The 17,028-nt window shown below is 39.0% G+C and overlaps 1 protein-coding gene across 7 annotated transcripts in view; it reads right to left on the bottom strand.

The window, feature by feature from the left end:
- The window catches only part of MTUS1 (microtubule associated scaffold protein 1), a 130,658-nt gene that overhangs the window by 58,642 nt on the left and 54,988 nt on the right, over positions 1-17,028 (bottom strand). For all 7 annotated transcript variants that reach the window (XM_037382110.1, XM_037382100.1, XM_037382084.1 and 4 more), the window contains 3 exons: positions 14,083-14,217; positions 12,017-12,121; positions 10,700-10,750 (listed from right to left, as the gene is read on the bottom strand). In XM_037382110.1, coding sequence (XP_037238007.1) covers positions 10,700-10,750; positions 12,017-12,121; positions 14,083-14,217 — 291 coding nt within the window. The remainder of the gene's footprint in view (positions 1-10,699; positions 10,751-12,016; positions 12,122-14,082; positions 14,218-17,028) is intronic.

Genomic DNA, 17,028 nt, shown 5'->3' with positions numbered 1-17,028 from the left:
TTATATAAGCCATACATCACAGTATGTTTAAAAAAAAACAAAACAAAAAAAAAAACCCACACAACAAAACCACACACTTCTGATTTCAGGAAAACGCCCTTTCTAGCCTCTAGGGTTGGAATTCTGTTAAGCCCCAGAAACCCAAAACAAGCCTGCTTCATGCAGAAGCAGACATGACAGCACTTATATAAAGCAATAAATGCATGTCAGTCTCATCTAGCACCCAGCACTCAGGGAGCACTCACAGCAGCCAGCAAGAGGACTGCCCAACCCTATCTGAGTAGCTCCCAGGAGAGACTGAACTTGGAGAGGTTCCTCCAATGCAGCTTTTCCAAAGTTCTGCATTACACCGTGGTACACTCCACCGTGGTGGCTGTGCATCTGGCTAGTGTCATTTCCTTGGCTCAGGAAAACAGCACCTCCAGGTCTGTATCCGTACTCCTACGATGACCATCTAGTGCCTGGTGCCAACAGGGTACAAAGCCAGGACATAATCCATGCGATTTTAACACAGGATGCCAGGAACATGCACTGTCTACATTTCACACAACATGAGGATCACAGAGAGGTCTTTTTCTATCTTGACATTAGATAAGGGTGATGGAAAATCACACCAGAAAACAGCAGAACAAAATAGGAAGTGATATACAGCCCAGACAGAGGACAAAAGGAGTGACAGATTTTATTTACTAGCACCTTACTGCTGGCTTCCCTCCAACTCCAAGGGCAAAACCGGTGATCAACGTGGACAAATGGGCTCTGTCCTGTTATGACCATGTCATTCAGTTTGGGTTGCTAAATGCATCAATACCTGATGACACCTTCAGATCGATGGTGGGGCTAGACCTATTTTAACCCCTGCAGATTTAGCACATCTGTCACTCCTGGGAACATTAGCAACGTGACAAGAAAGGAGCAAAGGGCTGGAATCTGTAGGCTCTTCCATTCAGCCTCATGAGGCCAAGCACACAGCATCTGTATGTTTCTGCTGTTTCTGCCCCTCCTTCCACATCCAACAATCACCAAGAAAGCCATCGGAGCACAATTAACTGTCTCATTGCAAAGAAGTCTAAATCAGACACTAGATCTTTAGATTTGAGAAGCCCGTGTAGAGGACGCCTGGCTCCGTGTGTTGTAAGACAGCATGGGCAGTGCAGAGCAGATGGATTTTGCTGGCATGCTTTACTTCAGGAAGAACTGAGAGGTGACTGCTTATGCAAAGAGAGAGGTGAGAAGCAGGAGCCTACTAAGAGCCAAAGGGTCATCTGTGTCCTTGGTTTTGTTTCTGGAAAATTACTGTCCCCTCTTCACTTTCCTGTGCGCACCTTGCTCTAGCCAGTGCTCCAGTTTGAAAAGCTAACCTTCCTGCAGGCAACAACACCCACTGCCATGCCAGATGCAGCCTGCAGCTTCAGGACTTATTTTAAGCTTCAATCCTCACCTGAAGAAAAAAGCAAACCTCTTCCTGCCTCAGAGCAGGAACTAAAATCCTAAATAATTTAGGTTTCTTCTAGTACACAGAAGCTTTTAATCATTATAAATTCAGCAGCCTGTCAAACAGAAGGTCATGCTGCAGTGGATACCCAGGCAAACAGCTACAGGAAATCAGGCTTATCTATGTGTCTCACACAACAGTGGTGGCATTTAAATTGTCTGTACTTTTTCAGAATTCAGAACAGCCAGAAAACACTGCAAGAATAAGTTGCTTTTAATACCTGATTTAAGGGAGCAGAGCAAGTTATTTTCCATGTGCAGGATGTCCCTTCCAAAATGGCATTTTTGTTAGACTTTCTCAGTCAAAATTGCTTTGAAAAAAAAACCTGCTATGCTACAGCAGTGAATAATGTCACTAACATCAGGACAACATGCCTTAAAATATGAAGCTTCAATGATCTATCCATATGTGTCAAAAAACCCAACTACCTCTGTGCTAGGGACCTCTGTTGTTAAGAGACAGGCTAGGCGCATACACAAATCCTTGTGAGCTCAGGCCTCAAGGAACAGAGGAAAATTGAAAGTTTTACTTTGGGCCACAGCTTACGGATATTTTAATTCCTTATTCACACGATATTGATTTTTATGTATTGTGCAACTGTTCTTCACCTATGGCCTCACAACAATACCCAGACAGCCTCTGCTAAAAAAATAACACTGCAAGTCAGGACAAAATTTCGGCAAGGAAATGTCCTAAGACATGCTAGTGGTTTAGCAGGAGATCACGGGGCACATTAAAGACAGCTCACAACTGCTGTGTTTTGCTTATCACCATGGGCTGTTATGTTCTTCACAGGCCCTGGTGTGCAGACAAATATGCACATGTACACTCAGTTTACAAGCTGTTCAACCATCTTTGACACAAGATCCATGAGCTTTCAAATATTATGCCAACTTATTTCCCTAACGGGTCAATGACAGCAATATGGGAAACTACTGTATCTCCTGAAAAAATACTTAAGAAATATGGGAAAAGAAAGGGCTTAAAAAAAGCTAGAGGGAACAAGTTAGAGGACTTTAAAATAACTTTAAAAAAAAAAAAAAACAAAACACTGTAAGAGGACATTAAGAGTCAGCTTTGGGATACCTCTTAACACTTCACCACAAAGTTAAGGAAGAACTCCATTACAACAACATGGGATTATTCACTGCTTACTGCAAACACATAAAACAATGTGCACAACCCTAAGGAACTCCAGAAAGTCAAAGGAAAACAACAAACCCAAGTCTGAGAACATCAGAAGAGATCTGTAACTAAGCTAAACTGGAGAGGGAAGGGACAAGAAGATAGTAGAGAAAGAACCAAGTGCTACAATCACATTTTCAAGAAGGTGACACAATTTAGCATTGCATACAGCAATTCAGTTGAGAATAACAACATGAAAACAGTGGTATGTGACCCTGAAGGTCAGTCAAAGCTCTAAAGTCTCTTAATAAAACAAAAACTTACTGTCCTCTTCATTACTGAAAAAAATAGTGAGAATTTAGATACTTCAAAATTCATTCAGACAGAATAGTAATAAAAACACCAGCTCTGGCTAATCCTAATCTATAATTTAAAGCCATTAGGACAGACTTCCACACTAGAAAAGCCTTCAACTCCAGCTCCCAACACTGGAAATTTTCTTTAAGCATCTGTTGGACTGAGCTGATACAATCTGTGGATATCCATTTCAGCTGCCCCAGCTCTACTCATGCAGAGGCTGGCCTAATTCAGTATTTAGACAAGTGTGAGAAAACCACAGCTCTTTGTTCTTCTCCTGTGTGGCTTCTTGTTGTGAAACAGCAAAATAAAATACCACGGAAGAGAACTACTGACATTCCTCCCAGCCTCAGAATAAATACCAGAGAAGTGAACTACAAACATTCCCTCCACAGAAAGCCTGCAGAGTTCTGTGTCACCGAGAGTTTGGAGTAGCTGTGCAGAGCTGGAGAGCAAGTTTCTCACAGAAGTTTGGAATTAGATAATAATAAACATCTCTGAAATATCTAACTTAAAATCCAGAAAACGGGTCCTTCTTTAAAAGCATTAACAGAAGAAACAGACTTTGTAGTATGAAAACCATTTGGGTTATGCCACAAAAGTCCTTAATGAATGGTGCTCTGTTGCTATACAAAAACTAATAGGACCCACACGAAGTCCTCGTTGCTGGAGTTGTAAAAATAATTCCAACATTTTCAGTCCACCAATTTGAGAAATTGCCAGCAGAATACCACCATTTGAACAGAGCTGGCCCATGTGTTACTCCATAGCAAACCCCTGAGTTTTCAAAATTCATTGTTTTTTGTAAAGATATCTGTTGAAGGCACAGCGAGCAGCGCTAATTTTCAGCATGGAACAAGAGACTGCCTTCTCAAAGTGTTAATCTTTGGAAGATGAAGTTTGGGAAGAACACTAAGAACATGTATATAAGCACGCTGATACGCTTACTTGAGAGCTGAAGGGACCAATCTGCAATATATTAAGACCGTGTTGTCAAGTGTCTCAGTTTTTGCATTCTGTTCTCTACTGTGATAAACCACCTCAGGAAAACACCATTTATTTAAAACAAAACAAAAAACCAGAAAACCCAAACCCCAAAATCACTCAGAACAGATTACTTCAGAGTTTAGTGTGGCATTCTCTGAACATAAGCATTAGCCATTTAATATTGAAGACTTCCGTAGAACAAAGGAATTAAATCCTGAGATCCAGCTGTTGTACTATAGTTTATTTGGTACTGCTGAAAAAGTCTGGGCAAGAAAGCAACAGCTGTTGGGTTTCAAAGGTTATTTCAGGTTTACAGATATTCCCTTAACTCTTCAAAATAAAACTGTTATGTCTCACTAATGAATACATTTAATAAGAAACTCATATAAATAAATATAGAAATCTATGTGAATCTAGAAATGGCAAAATGAAGACCTGCTTTTATAGCTGGTTCACAGGTAATAGGTACACTACTTAAGCAGCTTCGATTCTGTTTATAAGAATGTTCCTTATTAGCCTGAAGGTATTCTAAGGCTAGATCACAAGACATGAGACAATTTAATCACTCAGTCCTCATATATCACATGGATTAACAAAAAGAAGTCTGTAAAAGGACTATAGCTAGCTTATGCTAGCTAGAAAGGGAACAGAATAGTCCAATGGACAGTACAATATCCGCGAAAGCCTGATTTTTTTGTTGCTTTTCAAGAGATAAAGGAGACTTTATTTCTATAGCTCAACTCCTAGAATTTCCAATGCATAAAATATTAATTACACTGAATTCATACCGAATCTAATCTTGGTCCTGCTTCACCCCATAGAGTTTACAAAACTGTTCCAAGTTTTTCTACAAAACTTCCAGGCTTTTCTTTTGGAGAGAGGAGTAGAGACAGAAAAACTGACAAACCAAACTTATTTACAAAGGTTGAAGTTCTTAACATGAGAGAGTGAGAATTCAGTCTCAATACATCCATACTGAAATTCCTGATTAGAACTAGTCAGAGATGCGAATCCTGCAATGTGGAAGACCTGGACCAAAATCCTCGCCACTCAGCCCAGTTTTAACAAGTATTTAAACACTGCTTTTCAACACCTGGAGTGCTTTTAAGCACTGGAAAAAACTATTAGCTGCTAAGAAACAAGATTTTCCTGGTTTTAACTTCACTGCAGAAGGCACCTAGCTTATTCCAGCATAGAACAGGAAATAGTTCGTTGGGTAAATATCTTAAATATTTGAAAACTATTTCCTGTATGATTCTTAAGAGAATTTATTTCCCATGAGCTCCAGAGTACAGCATTAGAAGACACTGAAAAAAAAGCAGAGTTGGTTCAACAACTGGAGAAGATTTACTTCATGGAAAAATTCCACAGATTACCACAGAATGCTTTTTTCTTTTTTTAATGGGTGTGTGAAACTTAAAATTACCCTTTAGACTATATTGAAACAGTGTTTGAAAACTGTTAGATAGAGCTTTGCAACATACATTCTTTATCAGAAATGAGGGGGTTTTGGGGTGGGTTTTTTGTTTCTTTTTTTTAATAGCAGTTTAAGATCTCGTGGGGTTTTTTTTACATGAATGGACATTCTTCTGATGAAAATTAATTTTACATTTAATAACCCTGCACCTGCAAAGCTGGGTACTCAAGAAAAACAAACAAGATCTGTCTATATTCTCTAGCAACAATCCTAGTAACATTTATGTTATACAGCAAGAAAAGTATTAAAAGGGAATATTAAGATAAAGCTATCAAAGAATGCCTGAAGTGCTGAGACAGAACCAGTTTGCTCCGTTTTCTCCATATCACTAGCATCAGTTTCATGATCTATGCTAGAACTGCCACCAAAAGCACTATTCTTCCCGATCTGTTTTTAACTCAGGTGAGCTCCCCAGTCCTACCTACTCTGTGACCAGTCATATGAGCAGTTGTGGTAGAATAGACGAGACTGTTTCAGTTGGATCTATGACTGTCTAGTTCAACTGCCTGACCAGTTCAGAGCTGACCAAAAGTTAAAGCACGCTGTTAAGCAGATTGTCCAAATGGCTCTTAAGCACTGAAAGGCTTGGGGCATCAACAACCTCTCCAGAAAGCTTGTTACAGTGTTGGCCCACGCTCTCAGTGAAGAAATGCTTCCTAATGCCCAGTCTAAAACTTCCCTGGTGCAGCTCTGAACCATTCTCACACGTCCTAGTAGTGGATACTGGGAAGAAGAGCTCAGCACCTTGCTCTCCGCTTCCCCTCAGGAAGCTGTAGAGGGCAATAAGGTCCCTGAACCTCCTTTTTTCCAAACTAGATAAGCCCAAAGTCCTTAGCCACTTCCTCACAGAACACTCCTTCCAGCCCTTTCATCAGCTTTGCCGCCCTTCTCTGGATGCATTCAAGGGCCTTCACAAGCTTCTTAAACTGTGGGGGACAGAACCACACACAGTGCTTAAGGTAAGGCTGCACCAACACTGAACACAGTGGGATAATCACCTTTTTTTACCTGAATGATTATACTGTGGATTGCACCCCAAGCAGAAGTTTGCCGTCTTGGCTGCCAGGGCACATATGTTCACATGTGCACCAACGTCTTTTCAAGCCACCAAGCAGCAAGAACACTGCTTGCACAATTTCTTCTACAACTTACAGAAACTCTCTTGCAAGCAAGCATCCCCCCTCCCAAACAAAAACAAACTCAAAAATATCTTCTGATCAAATATGAAATGAGAAACAAAGCGCTCATAAGCCACTTGACCACATATCCATGATCAGTAGGGTAATTTACCATACCCATGCTGAAGACTACTGATGGTCAATTAGATAAAAGAATTCACTGACGATCTCAAGTATTTGACATTTCTAACTGCTGGTCAGCTCTCAGAATGACAGTCCTCCCAGTTTTTAGCGAAAGCTTACATGTTTTCACACAGTATCGCGTATCATTTTAAAACATTTAAGTTTTTTTGTTGTTGTTAAAAAAGCACAAGCACAGTGTGATGTACATTAATCCCCTGTTTTCCAGTGGTTGAAAATGCAAATACTTTGAGGGTAACCTCTATTAAAGAATCTATGACGTAAGAAGAGATGTTTATCCTGTTTCCTCCAAGTTTCAACAGTAATGACTGGGGGCATGAAAGCAAGGAGTGTTAAATGAACCTTAAAGTATGCTTCCATTAACTTTTGTTTGAACCAGAATATTGCATTAGTAAAAGCATCCCATCCCAGTGTAAGAGTTTAAGTGAGGAGCCAGCACCCACCTTCAACAACCTGCTCTAAGAGACAGCTGTTATACGGACTGTTATATTTATACCTTATTTCTCCATCTGGGCTTGTTCAGCACTACTACTCAGTTTTTCAGTAAGACCCTTGATTGAAGTTATTCCTTCCCTCAGTGTTTTATTTTCTCACAAATGGTTAAACTAAAACTAGCGGCCTTTTAACCTCCACTTTATGAAGATAAGACAACAGAATACCAGCTTTCACGATGGAGCACGTGCTGGGTTTTGATGAAGCTTATTTGGTTTTCATGTCTTCTATAGCTTTTAGTAACAGATTCCCCTATGCACACTCCATCATAGTACAAACAGAGATGACATAAATCACACTGTTCATACTTAATAATACTTCACAGGTTTATCCAGCATTGCCCTAGCTTTCCTGACAAGAGTGTTATGCCTCAAGCATAAGTGTGACTTGTTATCCATAATACACCATACGTCCTTTTCAGGGTCACTAAACAACAGGATAAAGCTTTCCAATAAATATTTAGTCTTTACTCCTAAAATGATGGCTTTACCTTTGGAACTGCCAAAAAGGATAGGGGCTTTCGCTTGGCTTACATATACAGGGATTACTGTATTGTAACTTAACCTTCAGTCAATAACAGAGACATGAGACACAAATATCCACTGCCTATACACACTGCACTGTAATATAATGCACGGGTATTAGAAGTGGGTCACTTTTTCTATAGGAAGGGCTGGAGAAGGAAAAAAAAAAAAAAAAGGAAAGAACACTAATACGCATTTCTAGTGGCAGTTTTGCATCCAGTTCAAAATCACATCTCACAAGAGGCAATATTTTGAGTCATACTTACATCAAGACATTACAGTAAGTGTACATGTACATTCTTTCTTGAAGTTAAGAAGTATAATAAAACATACCATGACCAAGAAATTAATGTTGCCTTAGCTTTAAAGCCAGTGCTGAAGCAATATGCCACAAAACTTTGAGAAATCACTTGTTCCACTAGAATATCATGCATGAAAAATACAGAATCCACAAAAAGGAGCCTTGTGAATTTTTTAAAACTGAAAAGGAATAAATAGCTGCAAATACATAAGTGTCTGCAGTTTTACAGGCATACTAACAGCAGTGTGTTGTGCCTTACATTGTGAAGCAGATTCTGGCTTTGCATCATTGCTGTAAATTAACGGAAAGTGGATGAAGAGCACAAACAGAGAACAGAGACCATATCCTAGAGACGCCCGCTTCTTCCATCCTTGAAGTAATGTGAGAAGCAACATTAACCACTGAACTGGACACTTAATGAATACCTTAATATTGTAATCAATTATCAGAGTGCTGGCGCAATAAACCAGTCCTGACCCTTCAGACAGAGTACACGGGGGCAAGAAACAAAAGTGGGGTTGGACCTCCTCACTGAATGAGGCTAAAAACTGTAGAGTTGACCACAGCACAGATATAAAAGAACAAAAGCTTTAAACAGCTAAAATCACTATAACAAAGCTTCTTTATAATGTCAAGGCCATAAAAAAACCCCCAGAAGATAGTAGGTCCCATTCTACATGGTACCAGCTGGCATTATTTCAGTTCATTTCCAAAAAGACCATTTGTCTCTTCTTAAAACGTAAGACATAGTACTGCAAAACACCCAAGTAGCCACACAATATTTTTGTTCTGTAAGATCTGTCTGCAACAATGAGGATGAAAAGAAAAAAGTCATTCTTAAAAAGGCAAAATACTTCACATTCATAAATGGGAAATTATACTAATGCCCTGTACAAGTTGGAAATGAATTAACTTGAAAGCCTAACATACAATCCAATTTTGGAAGCTGACTCAGTACAGGAAACTGTTCAGATTTATTAAGACAAATACTGAAATACAGCTATTTAACTGCCAAAAATACGATGCTGAAGAGCATTTGCTAAAGAATCACTGAACATTACAGCCAATTTGGAGTTCACAGTTGTGTTTTTACGGCACCAAATATAATACTTCAAGGCTATGTAACTACATGCTTTATTAGGTTGGAAAAGCTGAATCACAAGAAAAATAAAGCTAGCAAAAAGGGGAGGGAGCACTAATTACTTTGTGTATGGAAAATAGAAAGTGCCACACTAAATTTAGGGGAAAAGAAAGTTATATTTTAAGACTATCATAAGCAAGTGGAAGAAGAATTTCATTTTCTGTTTCTAGTCCAAAACCAGACTTCATTGCTTATTATGTTTCCTCAGACTAACGAAGACATTATGTTGCTGGCTATATCATCCTCTGCACTCTTACATAATGGGCTACGTACAAGCTCATGAAAGTTAGTGTTAGGCTATACCTGAACTCATTAGCTCAGCCAAGTATCAATAAAAGCAAGCAAACAGAATAAGCGCTTTGTGCAAAGTCTTATGCTTGCTGTATGTCAGAAGCTCTGACTCTTAACAGAAGATACTGCGCAAAGTACTCTGTGACTATTAATATGTCAACATTTGATACTCAAGAGAGTAAAAGGCAAAAGCATTAGACTCACCTTATGACTACAGGAAATTAATAATGTACTGCCACAGTACCAGTTACAGGTCAGAACTGATTTACCCAGTAATTCCAGACTCAAATTCATAACATTTGCTTCACTACAGCACCTTTTTCAGAAAGACATCTGCTATTCACTCAAGGGACATAGGGCTTTCCAGTGATCTTCAGTATCTTTCATAAAGGGCTTTTCACTGACTAATTAATTACAAGCAACTTTTAATTCAGCAAATAAACACTGATGCTCAAGAAACAAATTTAGGTTGCCAACTCTGTTGAAAAGACCTGGAAATTGCCGGAAGTAGAAATGTCATCAGAAGACTTCTGTGTCTCCTGGCAAAGAGAAACTAGCACCAGGTGCCCTGATTGGCACAAACACCAAAATCAAACCCAGTATGAAGTCCTTAAAACTCTGCCAGAATTTGGAACACCATCTGCCACTTAATCGGCTGCGATTCCTCCCTCTGCCATACAAACAGACACACACATCAACACACTCAGATAATTTCAACTTCTTATTCAAGTGTAGCCTGCAGTGATACAGAGACAGCTCACACCAGAAGGGTATCTACCATGAGTCTTCAAGAAAAACTTGATATTCAGCACGATTCTTCTATTTATTTTTTTTTTAAAGCTACAACACACGAGCTTTAACCATTATACACCTCACTGTGGCTAAACAGCAAAAACTACATCCAAGTTTCACTGCCATACTTTCTTCTGGTTACAGTTAAAACCTCTTTATGCTTCACTGGAAACAGAGTGATGCACAGCATACAGTGTGTATTCTAAGAGCTGGGTAGCCAGAAGACAGTAGGTAGAAAAAAAAACCCAAGATTTTTCTCCATATCCCTTGAAATTAGAATCAGCGATGGTTTACTGCAAAACTGTTCTTCCAAGAAGAGAACCAGTATATTAATACAATGTATAAACCTAATTTAAGTTGCACTACAGAAAACGTAAAAATGCAGGCAGAAAACTCACCAGAACCCAAACAAGACAGGCTTTGGTGTCCATTTCTTCCAGGAGTACTACCTATGATGAAAAAAAAAAAAAAAGACAGAGAGAGAATTAGACTTCAAGCCAGTAAGGGGCAATGGGGGTGCCTTGTTTTAGATTCTTTCCACATAAGCTCCTCAAACTTCTTGCGATGGCTGATGACACGTTCAACAGCAGAATTCAGCATTATAAGGTTAAAGTATTTGGAAAATACATGATGAATTCCCAATAAGCCAAACTTTTTTTCCCCATTACAGTTATCATACTTCATTTAAGCCAGGTAGCACCGTTTCATTTTACTCATTCATAGAGGACCACAGATAAAACCCAATAGTCTATACCAGCATCAGAGTTACATTTTCCACCTATATGCTCCAGTTATTTTAATTGTATAAAAGAGGTATAAATTAACAGCACTCTCAAAAGTGCTACCAATCAAGTTAGATAAAAATGAAAGCTCTGAGAAGGTTTATCTACCCTCACTCTATTGTTTGACAGTCATGTGAAAACTGACCTAAGAACCTCATTATTTCGAAGGATATTAATGTAAATGAAAGCACTTTTTCAGACTGCTAGGTCCAAGTGCAGAAGTTTATAAAAAGTCCACTGACAACACCAATCAGCTTTCTTCAGGCTTTACAAATAACGTGTGATCCTGTACGAATCCTATTGATCCGACAGGAAACAATCTGTTTCTTACTACTACCATACTTGTTTCCCTCACCTCAGCCATGCAAATGAAACTTTGCTCCCAAGGTGAAAATTTTGTTTTACAGGGCTTGCCTGAGGATTCATATCTATTCTTTTGATTTACTCTTAATTGAAATTGGTCATTTTTACCAAAGTTGAAGATAAAATATGTTTCTGTATCAGATGCTTGAAGTGGGTAAGTATTACCCTCAGCCAAAACTGCTCAGCGTGCTTTCACAAGAATCTTGCTTAAATTAAACACAAACTTGAGAAATCTAGTCTGGGTTGTGTCTTGCAATTGTAAGATCTTATAAGCAGGTGACTGACCATTGTTTAACAGACACTATCAAGCAGTCCGAGTCCTCTTGGGACACAAGTTTCAAGCAGATAGTTTGAATGCTTTTCATTTGAGTAGAAAAATTAATGCCCCGATTTTCTTACCCCCAGATAAAACAAATACATAAGGAACACTTTGCAGAACCAGTCTCCAATACCATGGACTACAAGGCAAAAGAGCAGACTGACGATCTCAATTACTCTGAAGTCATAGCACATAGCTGCTCCTTCTCAAGACAGAGGGATTCAAGAATATAGGCAAAAAATTGACCTTACCCAACAGTTGATTATCTCTAGCCTCACTGACTTTCCTTGCTGAGTGCAGTGGCCCAGATGATTTTGGTGTGCACTGGTTCAGTGAAGCAGGCCTGGCCTTGGCTCCTAGAAGCAGAAGCTTAGATCAGGTTTAAAAGTAGAGCTATGTCAGCAATTAAAGACATGCCCAATATTACATATTTACAGTTAAGCAGAAGATGCACAGATCTACTCAAATAAACCAAAGATACCTTCTAGAAACTGTAAGCTATATTTAAACTTAGCTTAGCTTTACCAGAACTCACCAGAAGAGATAAAAAGATAGTTTTAATACAGCTTCTAAGCAGAAGAAAACAGTTACAAAAATATTGGCTGAAAGGGACCTCCAGAGGCCAGCTATCCTGCCTCCCACTCAGAGCAGGGCCACCACCAAGACAAAACCAGCTGACCATGTTTTTGTCTAGCTGAGCCTTGCAAACTCCAGGAAAAGCAGCTCCATGGCCCTGCTGGATGATGCTGCCTCTCTCACTCCACAATTTGCAATAATTTCCCCTTGCTATACCACCTGGTAGTACTGAGAAGAGTTTGGCACCATCACCTTTGTAGCTGTTCTTTTCAAGTTATTGCAGACTGTTAACAACCTTTCTCCTTACTCTCCTTTTTGCGTGACTACCCAAGCTCAACTCCCCCAACCTCTTCTCAAAGGTTATGCGGTCAGAGATCCTAACCATCTTCCTAAGTCTCTTGAACTGGAAAGGAAACACAGAGTAGTCTCCAAGTAACACCAAACCTAGGAGGGAATACCAGCTTCTTCTGGCCACACTTCTCTTGCAGGTGCTGAAGGCGTGCTTCTAGCACCCAGATCACTGAAGATGTTGAGCAACACATAGTTGTCACATGTGTTGGGACCCCAACAGAAAGCATTAACTTCTCAGACAGCCATATAATCTGTGTTTGTTTCAAAGTGATTTACAGTTTGTGGCAAATTCTGTTTCTTTTCACTGTTTACCACTTTAGAGCACGTCATTATAGTGTGACATTTGGCAGGCATCTCTTCTATTTATTATCAGTTATGTCAGATACCAGCTTAAAACTTAAGCCTAAAGCAGGAGCATAGTATTTGATTAGGTTTATCCAATTACAACAACCAGTTCACCACAAAGATGGTCAGAAGCAAGCTGATTATAACTAGGATTTAGGAGAGAGAGACAGCAAGCTTGTTTATCTGCTCCCATTATGTCTTTAATTTTGACTAGACAATGAGTTGTCAGCTGCTGTTTGTGGTTTGAGTGGAGAAGCACTGCTGGCCAGTCAAGGGGTCCTGGCTCAAATAGGAATAGGAACCAGAAGAGTGTTTAATAAAAAGCCAGAAAGTACGTTTAAATTAAACGTTTCCTTTAGCAGCAGAAGATTAAGCACAATTGTCTTATCCTCATTAAAAACTAGAGCAAACCTCTCCTCCTACTTCAGCCAGTATCAATAAAAAGCAGCATGAAAAGCTTAGCTGTTTCTGTCCCATGTTTCCAAGGGAAGAGTTCCAATGTCATTCATCTGCAATACCTTACTCAAAAAAATACCCCCATCCCCCAAGGTCCTTTCGTTCCTGAAAGGGGTGAAGATAAATGCAAAGTCTACGTGAGGACGAGGACAAGGACAACCAGCCACTCAGGATAAATTCAAGATAGGTCTACCCCGCAGATCACCAGCAGCCAGAGTCTGTACCTGAGCTGTGTGACAGAAAATAACTCTTATTGAAACAAATACACTCCACGTGATGACAATTACCATGTAGCAAAGTGCATTTAGTCCCTGTGCCATGTAATCCTTAGCCATGTCTCAGTGCAGACCTCCTCCTCATTTGTCTGAAATACCCCAGTCAGTTATGACAATACAAAGCATATTTTAGCCTTCCTATGACATCTCACAAAACTTGAAGCACCACTGATATGATTTTTACTTCATCACATTATTTGTCCAGAGACTGCTTTTTAATAAATGCTGCTTCAAGAGACAGCCACCTGCAAAAGGTAAGGTACCATAACAGCAGTAACTATAGTTTCACTCTGTCTATAAACAGACCCATATACCTTTAGGAGTTGACTTCAACGAGTGTAATCTAGGTCTTGGTACTGCTTTCAAAGGGACAGTTCCCGAAGCACCATTCTGGCAGGCCGGTTTTGAAGGCCATTCTCCATTCTTGATGAGGACTGTGGCACTTGCAGCTGCAACACAGAATGAGAAAGAATTTGTTCTAGGCAATACCTAGCCTAGGGAACCAAGCCTCTTTTACCCGAGGCTAAAGTTAAGAGAAACACAAGTTGGTATGAAAATATTATGATCCCCTCTGATAACTTCAGTACAGACTGATGAACTCTAACAGATCAGTCTGTGACTGTTACAAACATCTCTGAGAACTAGACATACAGCTTTGACCTATGCATAAGGGGGGAACATACATAAAAGTACATTGATTAAGATATGTAACAACAAGTCTGGTTTTGCTCTATGAAGCAAACACAGAACACATTTCAGTTTAAGCCAAGAAAAAGCACCATAGTAAACGAAGACCTTCTGGCTACAGAATTGACTCAAAAAAGCATACAAAACCAAATGTGACTCAGACAACTTCCTCATGTAACATCTTCCCCTCTTCTCTCTCATTTGGACTGAGTGTGCTGCTTAGATGATACGGTGCACATACCACCAGACGACTCTGCACCCCTTCTCTCCTCTTTGTGGAGCACTAAAAACATGTGAGCCCAGATGCAGCCACCAGCTACCAAACAAGTTTTAAGAAAGGTTCGTGTAGTCTGTTCATAACCGCAACCTCCTCAGTGACAGCAGACCTCAGAAGATGGCACCCACCACCCCAACAGAACTGAAGCCATACAGCAAAATACTCCCTGCAAAAAGATGCAGACAGACCCAAACTTGGAAAGGCAGGAAAAAAAGCAATTTCTATCTCACATCAAAATAAGATTTCCAACTAACAGGGCAGTTGCTGTAGAAGATGTTTTGTTCCATTTCAAAGGACCTTGAGAGAGAGGTTTGGGCTTATTGTCATCATAAAAATTTTTCCTTGAGAGAAAAAGGAAACTGAAGTTTGGGGAAAGTATTGTTTCATTCTTCCAGAAAAAAAATATGAAAATACTTCTAAATTAAGTATAGGTTGAGTATACTTCTGTTCAGGTACTAAAAGTTAATGTATATTGACACATTAAAGAGTAAGAAATTGACACTGCACACACCAGAGACAAGCAAAACCTAGAGTCACACTGGAATAGTTTCTCACATTTGCTTTTTTCTCTAGTCATTTAAATAAATAAAAAAAGGGGAGGAGACATGTCATATATCATCAGGTTTGCCTCAGAGATTACCTTAAAAATAAAATCAGCCTTATTAAAACAGTAATGTGAACTACATATCCAATACTGTTCCTCAAAAGATGGAACACACAGTCTTGAGATTAATTTAGTATCTTTAAATGCACTAGCAAAAACCATGTAAGTTAACTGCTTAAAAATATGCTTTTTGGCGACTAGTCAATAAATTTTCAATTACAGCAAAAGAGACAAAACTGCTTTCCCTTTTAGAAGCATATGTAACTGAAGTCCTCTTTTTTTTTTTTTAATAAAGCTGGAGCCTTTCTAAAGGCAAAAAATTAATAATCTATATAGATGAGGAACAATTTGCATAGCACATCAATAACACAGTTATTCTGCAGGAATCTGACCCTGATCCACATCAGATGATTCAAGCCAATTTGTTTTACTAAAGCATGACACCCAAAGCAATCCTGAACTTTTTCCATAAATCATTAAATTAAGATTTTTTTCTCAAAGTTCACTGCCAGCAGCTAACAACTGCCTACAAACTGCTGTGGTACCTTCTTACAAATCAGAAGCATGCCACACAAGTAACACTTCGGGTAAGCAAGCACACTTCTGGTGCAGGCCTAGTTAGGGCACTTTTTGTCCTATTAGAAGCTCTGGACTCACCCAACCAGGCTGCGTGCAGGAAAAAAAGGCAAATTTGCAAAGTTTGGTCACTAAACAATTCAAAAATGGTTATTCATAGAATTAGAAGTAACTCCTGCAATCTTGATGAAAGACAGGCATGAAGTGATCTCACCCCAGCTCAGATCTGAAGGGTTTAAAACCTCAACACACTAAAATAATTTTAGTGAAGTATTGATTGTACTAGAAATACAGCTCCAGGTCAACTGCTAGGATTGGCTTTTTAACTTCTGAAACACTCTTTCCTTTATATGCAATTATTCTAATGCAATGCAAATTTGAATCTTGTTCTTAACCTCAGAGTTTAAACTTTTCATTATGTTTGGATGGTAGTTTTTTTAGTTCAGGACTGAAACTGATAAGATTTCCTTACTGTAAAGAATTCAGTTTTTCAATGCTCAAACTGACAGCTTGCATGCAAAATATGCTTTTATTAACAACAGTATTTCAAACTTATTTCCAAACTTCTCAAATAGTAAGTCTTTTTAGAGAAAAGAATCATAGAACTCAAGTGCTCACTAGACAAAAAAACCACCCTAATGCCGCCACAGGAAATTACCAGTCCAAGGCATCCCACAACAAAGGGTTGAGCTGACACAGCAGGAGAAACGCTCTTTTGTAATTTTTCTCTCTGCTAACACAAGGCAAACTCCTTAAGCAAAACAAGTCAAGCATCTTTGTCAATTTAATACTGTTGATAGCACAGCAGTTTTTCATAAATTTCATTATATTCACAGCATAAGCCTCCCAATCTTTGTGTCCCACCAATCTAATAAAAACATTTCAGCTTTACAAGTACATATTTTTTCCCTGATGTTACTGTACAGTAGACTAAATGAAAGAATAAAAAAAACCCAAGAACAGCACTGTACTTAATACTAGAATACAAAGTAAATTCATTAGTTCTTTCCAATTTGATTCAAAGACGTAAAAACTTCACTTTACTAACATATGAATTACATGTAACCTAAACTCATTATACTCACAAAACCTGACCATCAGACATAAATCATTCTC

The sequence above is a fragment of the Falco rusticolus genome, chromosome 1, assembly GCF_015220075.1.
Source record: "Falco rusticolus isolate bFalRus1 chromosome 1, bFalRus1.pri, whole genome shotgun sequence".
NCBI classification, from domain to species: Eukaryota; Metazoa; Chordata; class Aves; order Falconiformes; family Falconidae; genus Falco; species Falco rusticolus.
Note: the sequence above shows the minus strand (reverse complement) of the source record. Positions and strands in the feature narration are given on the sequence as shown.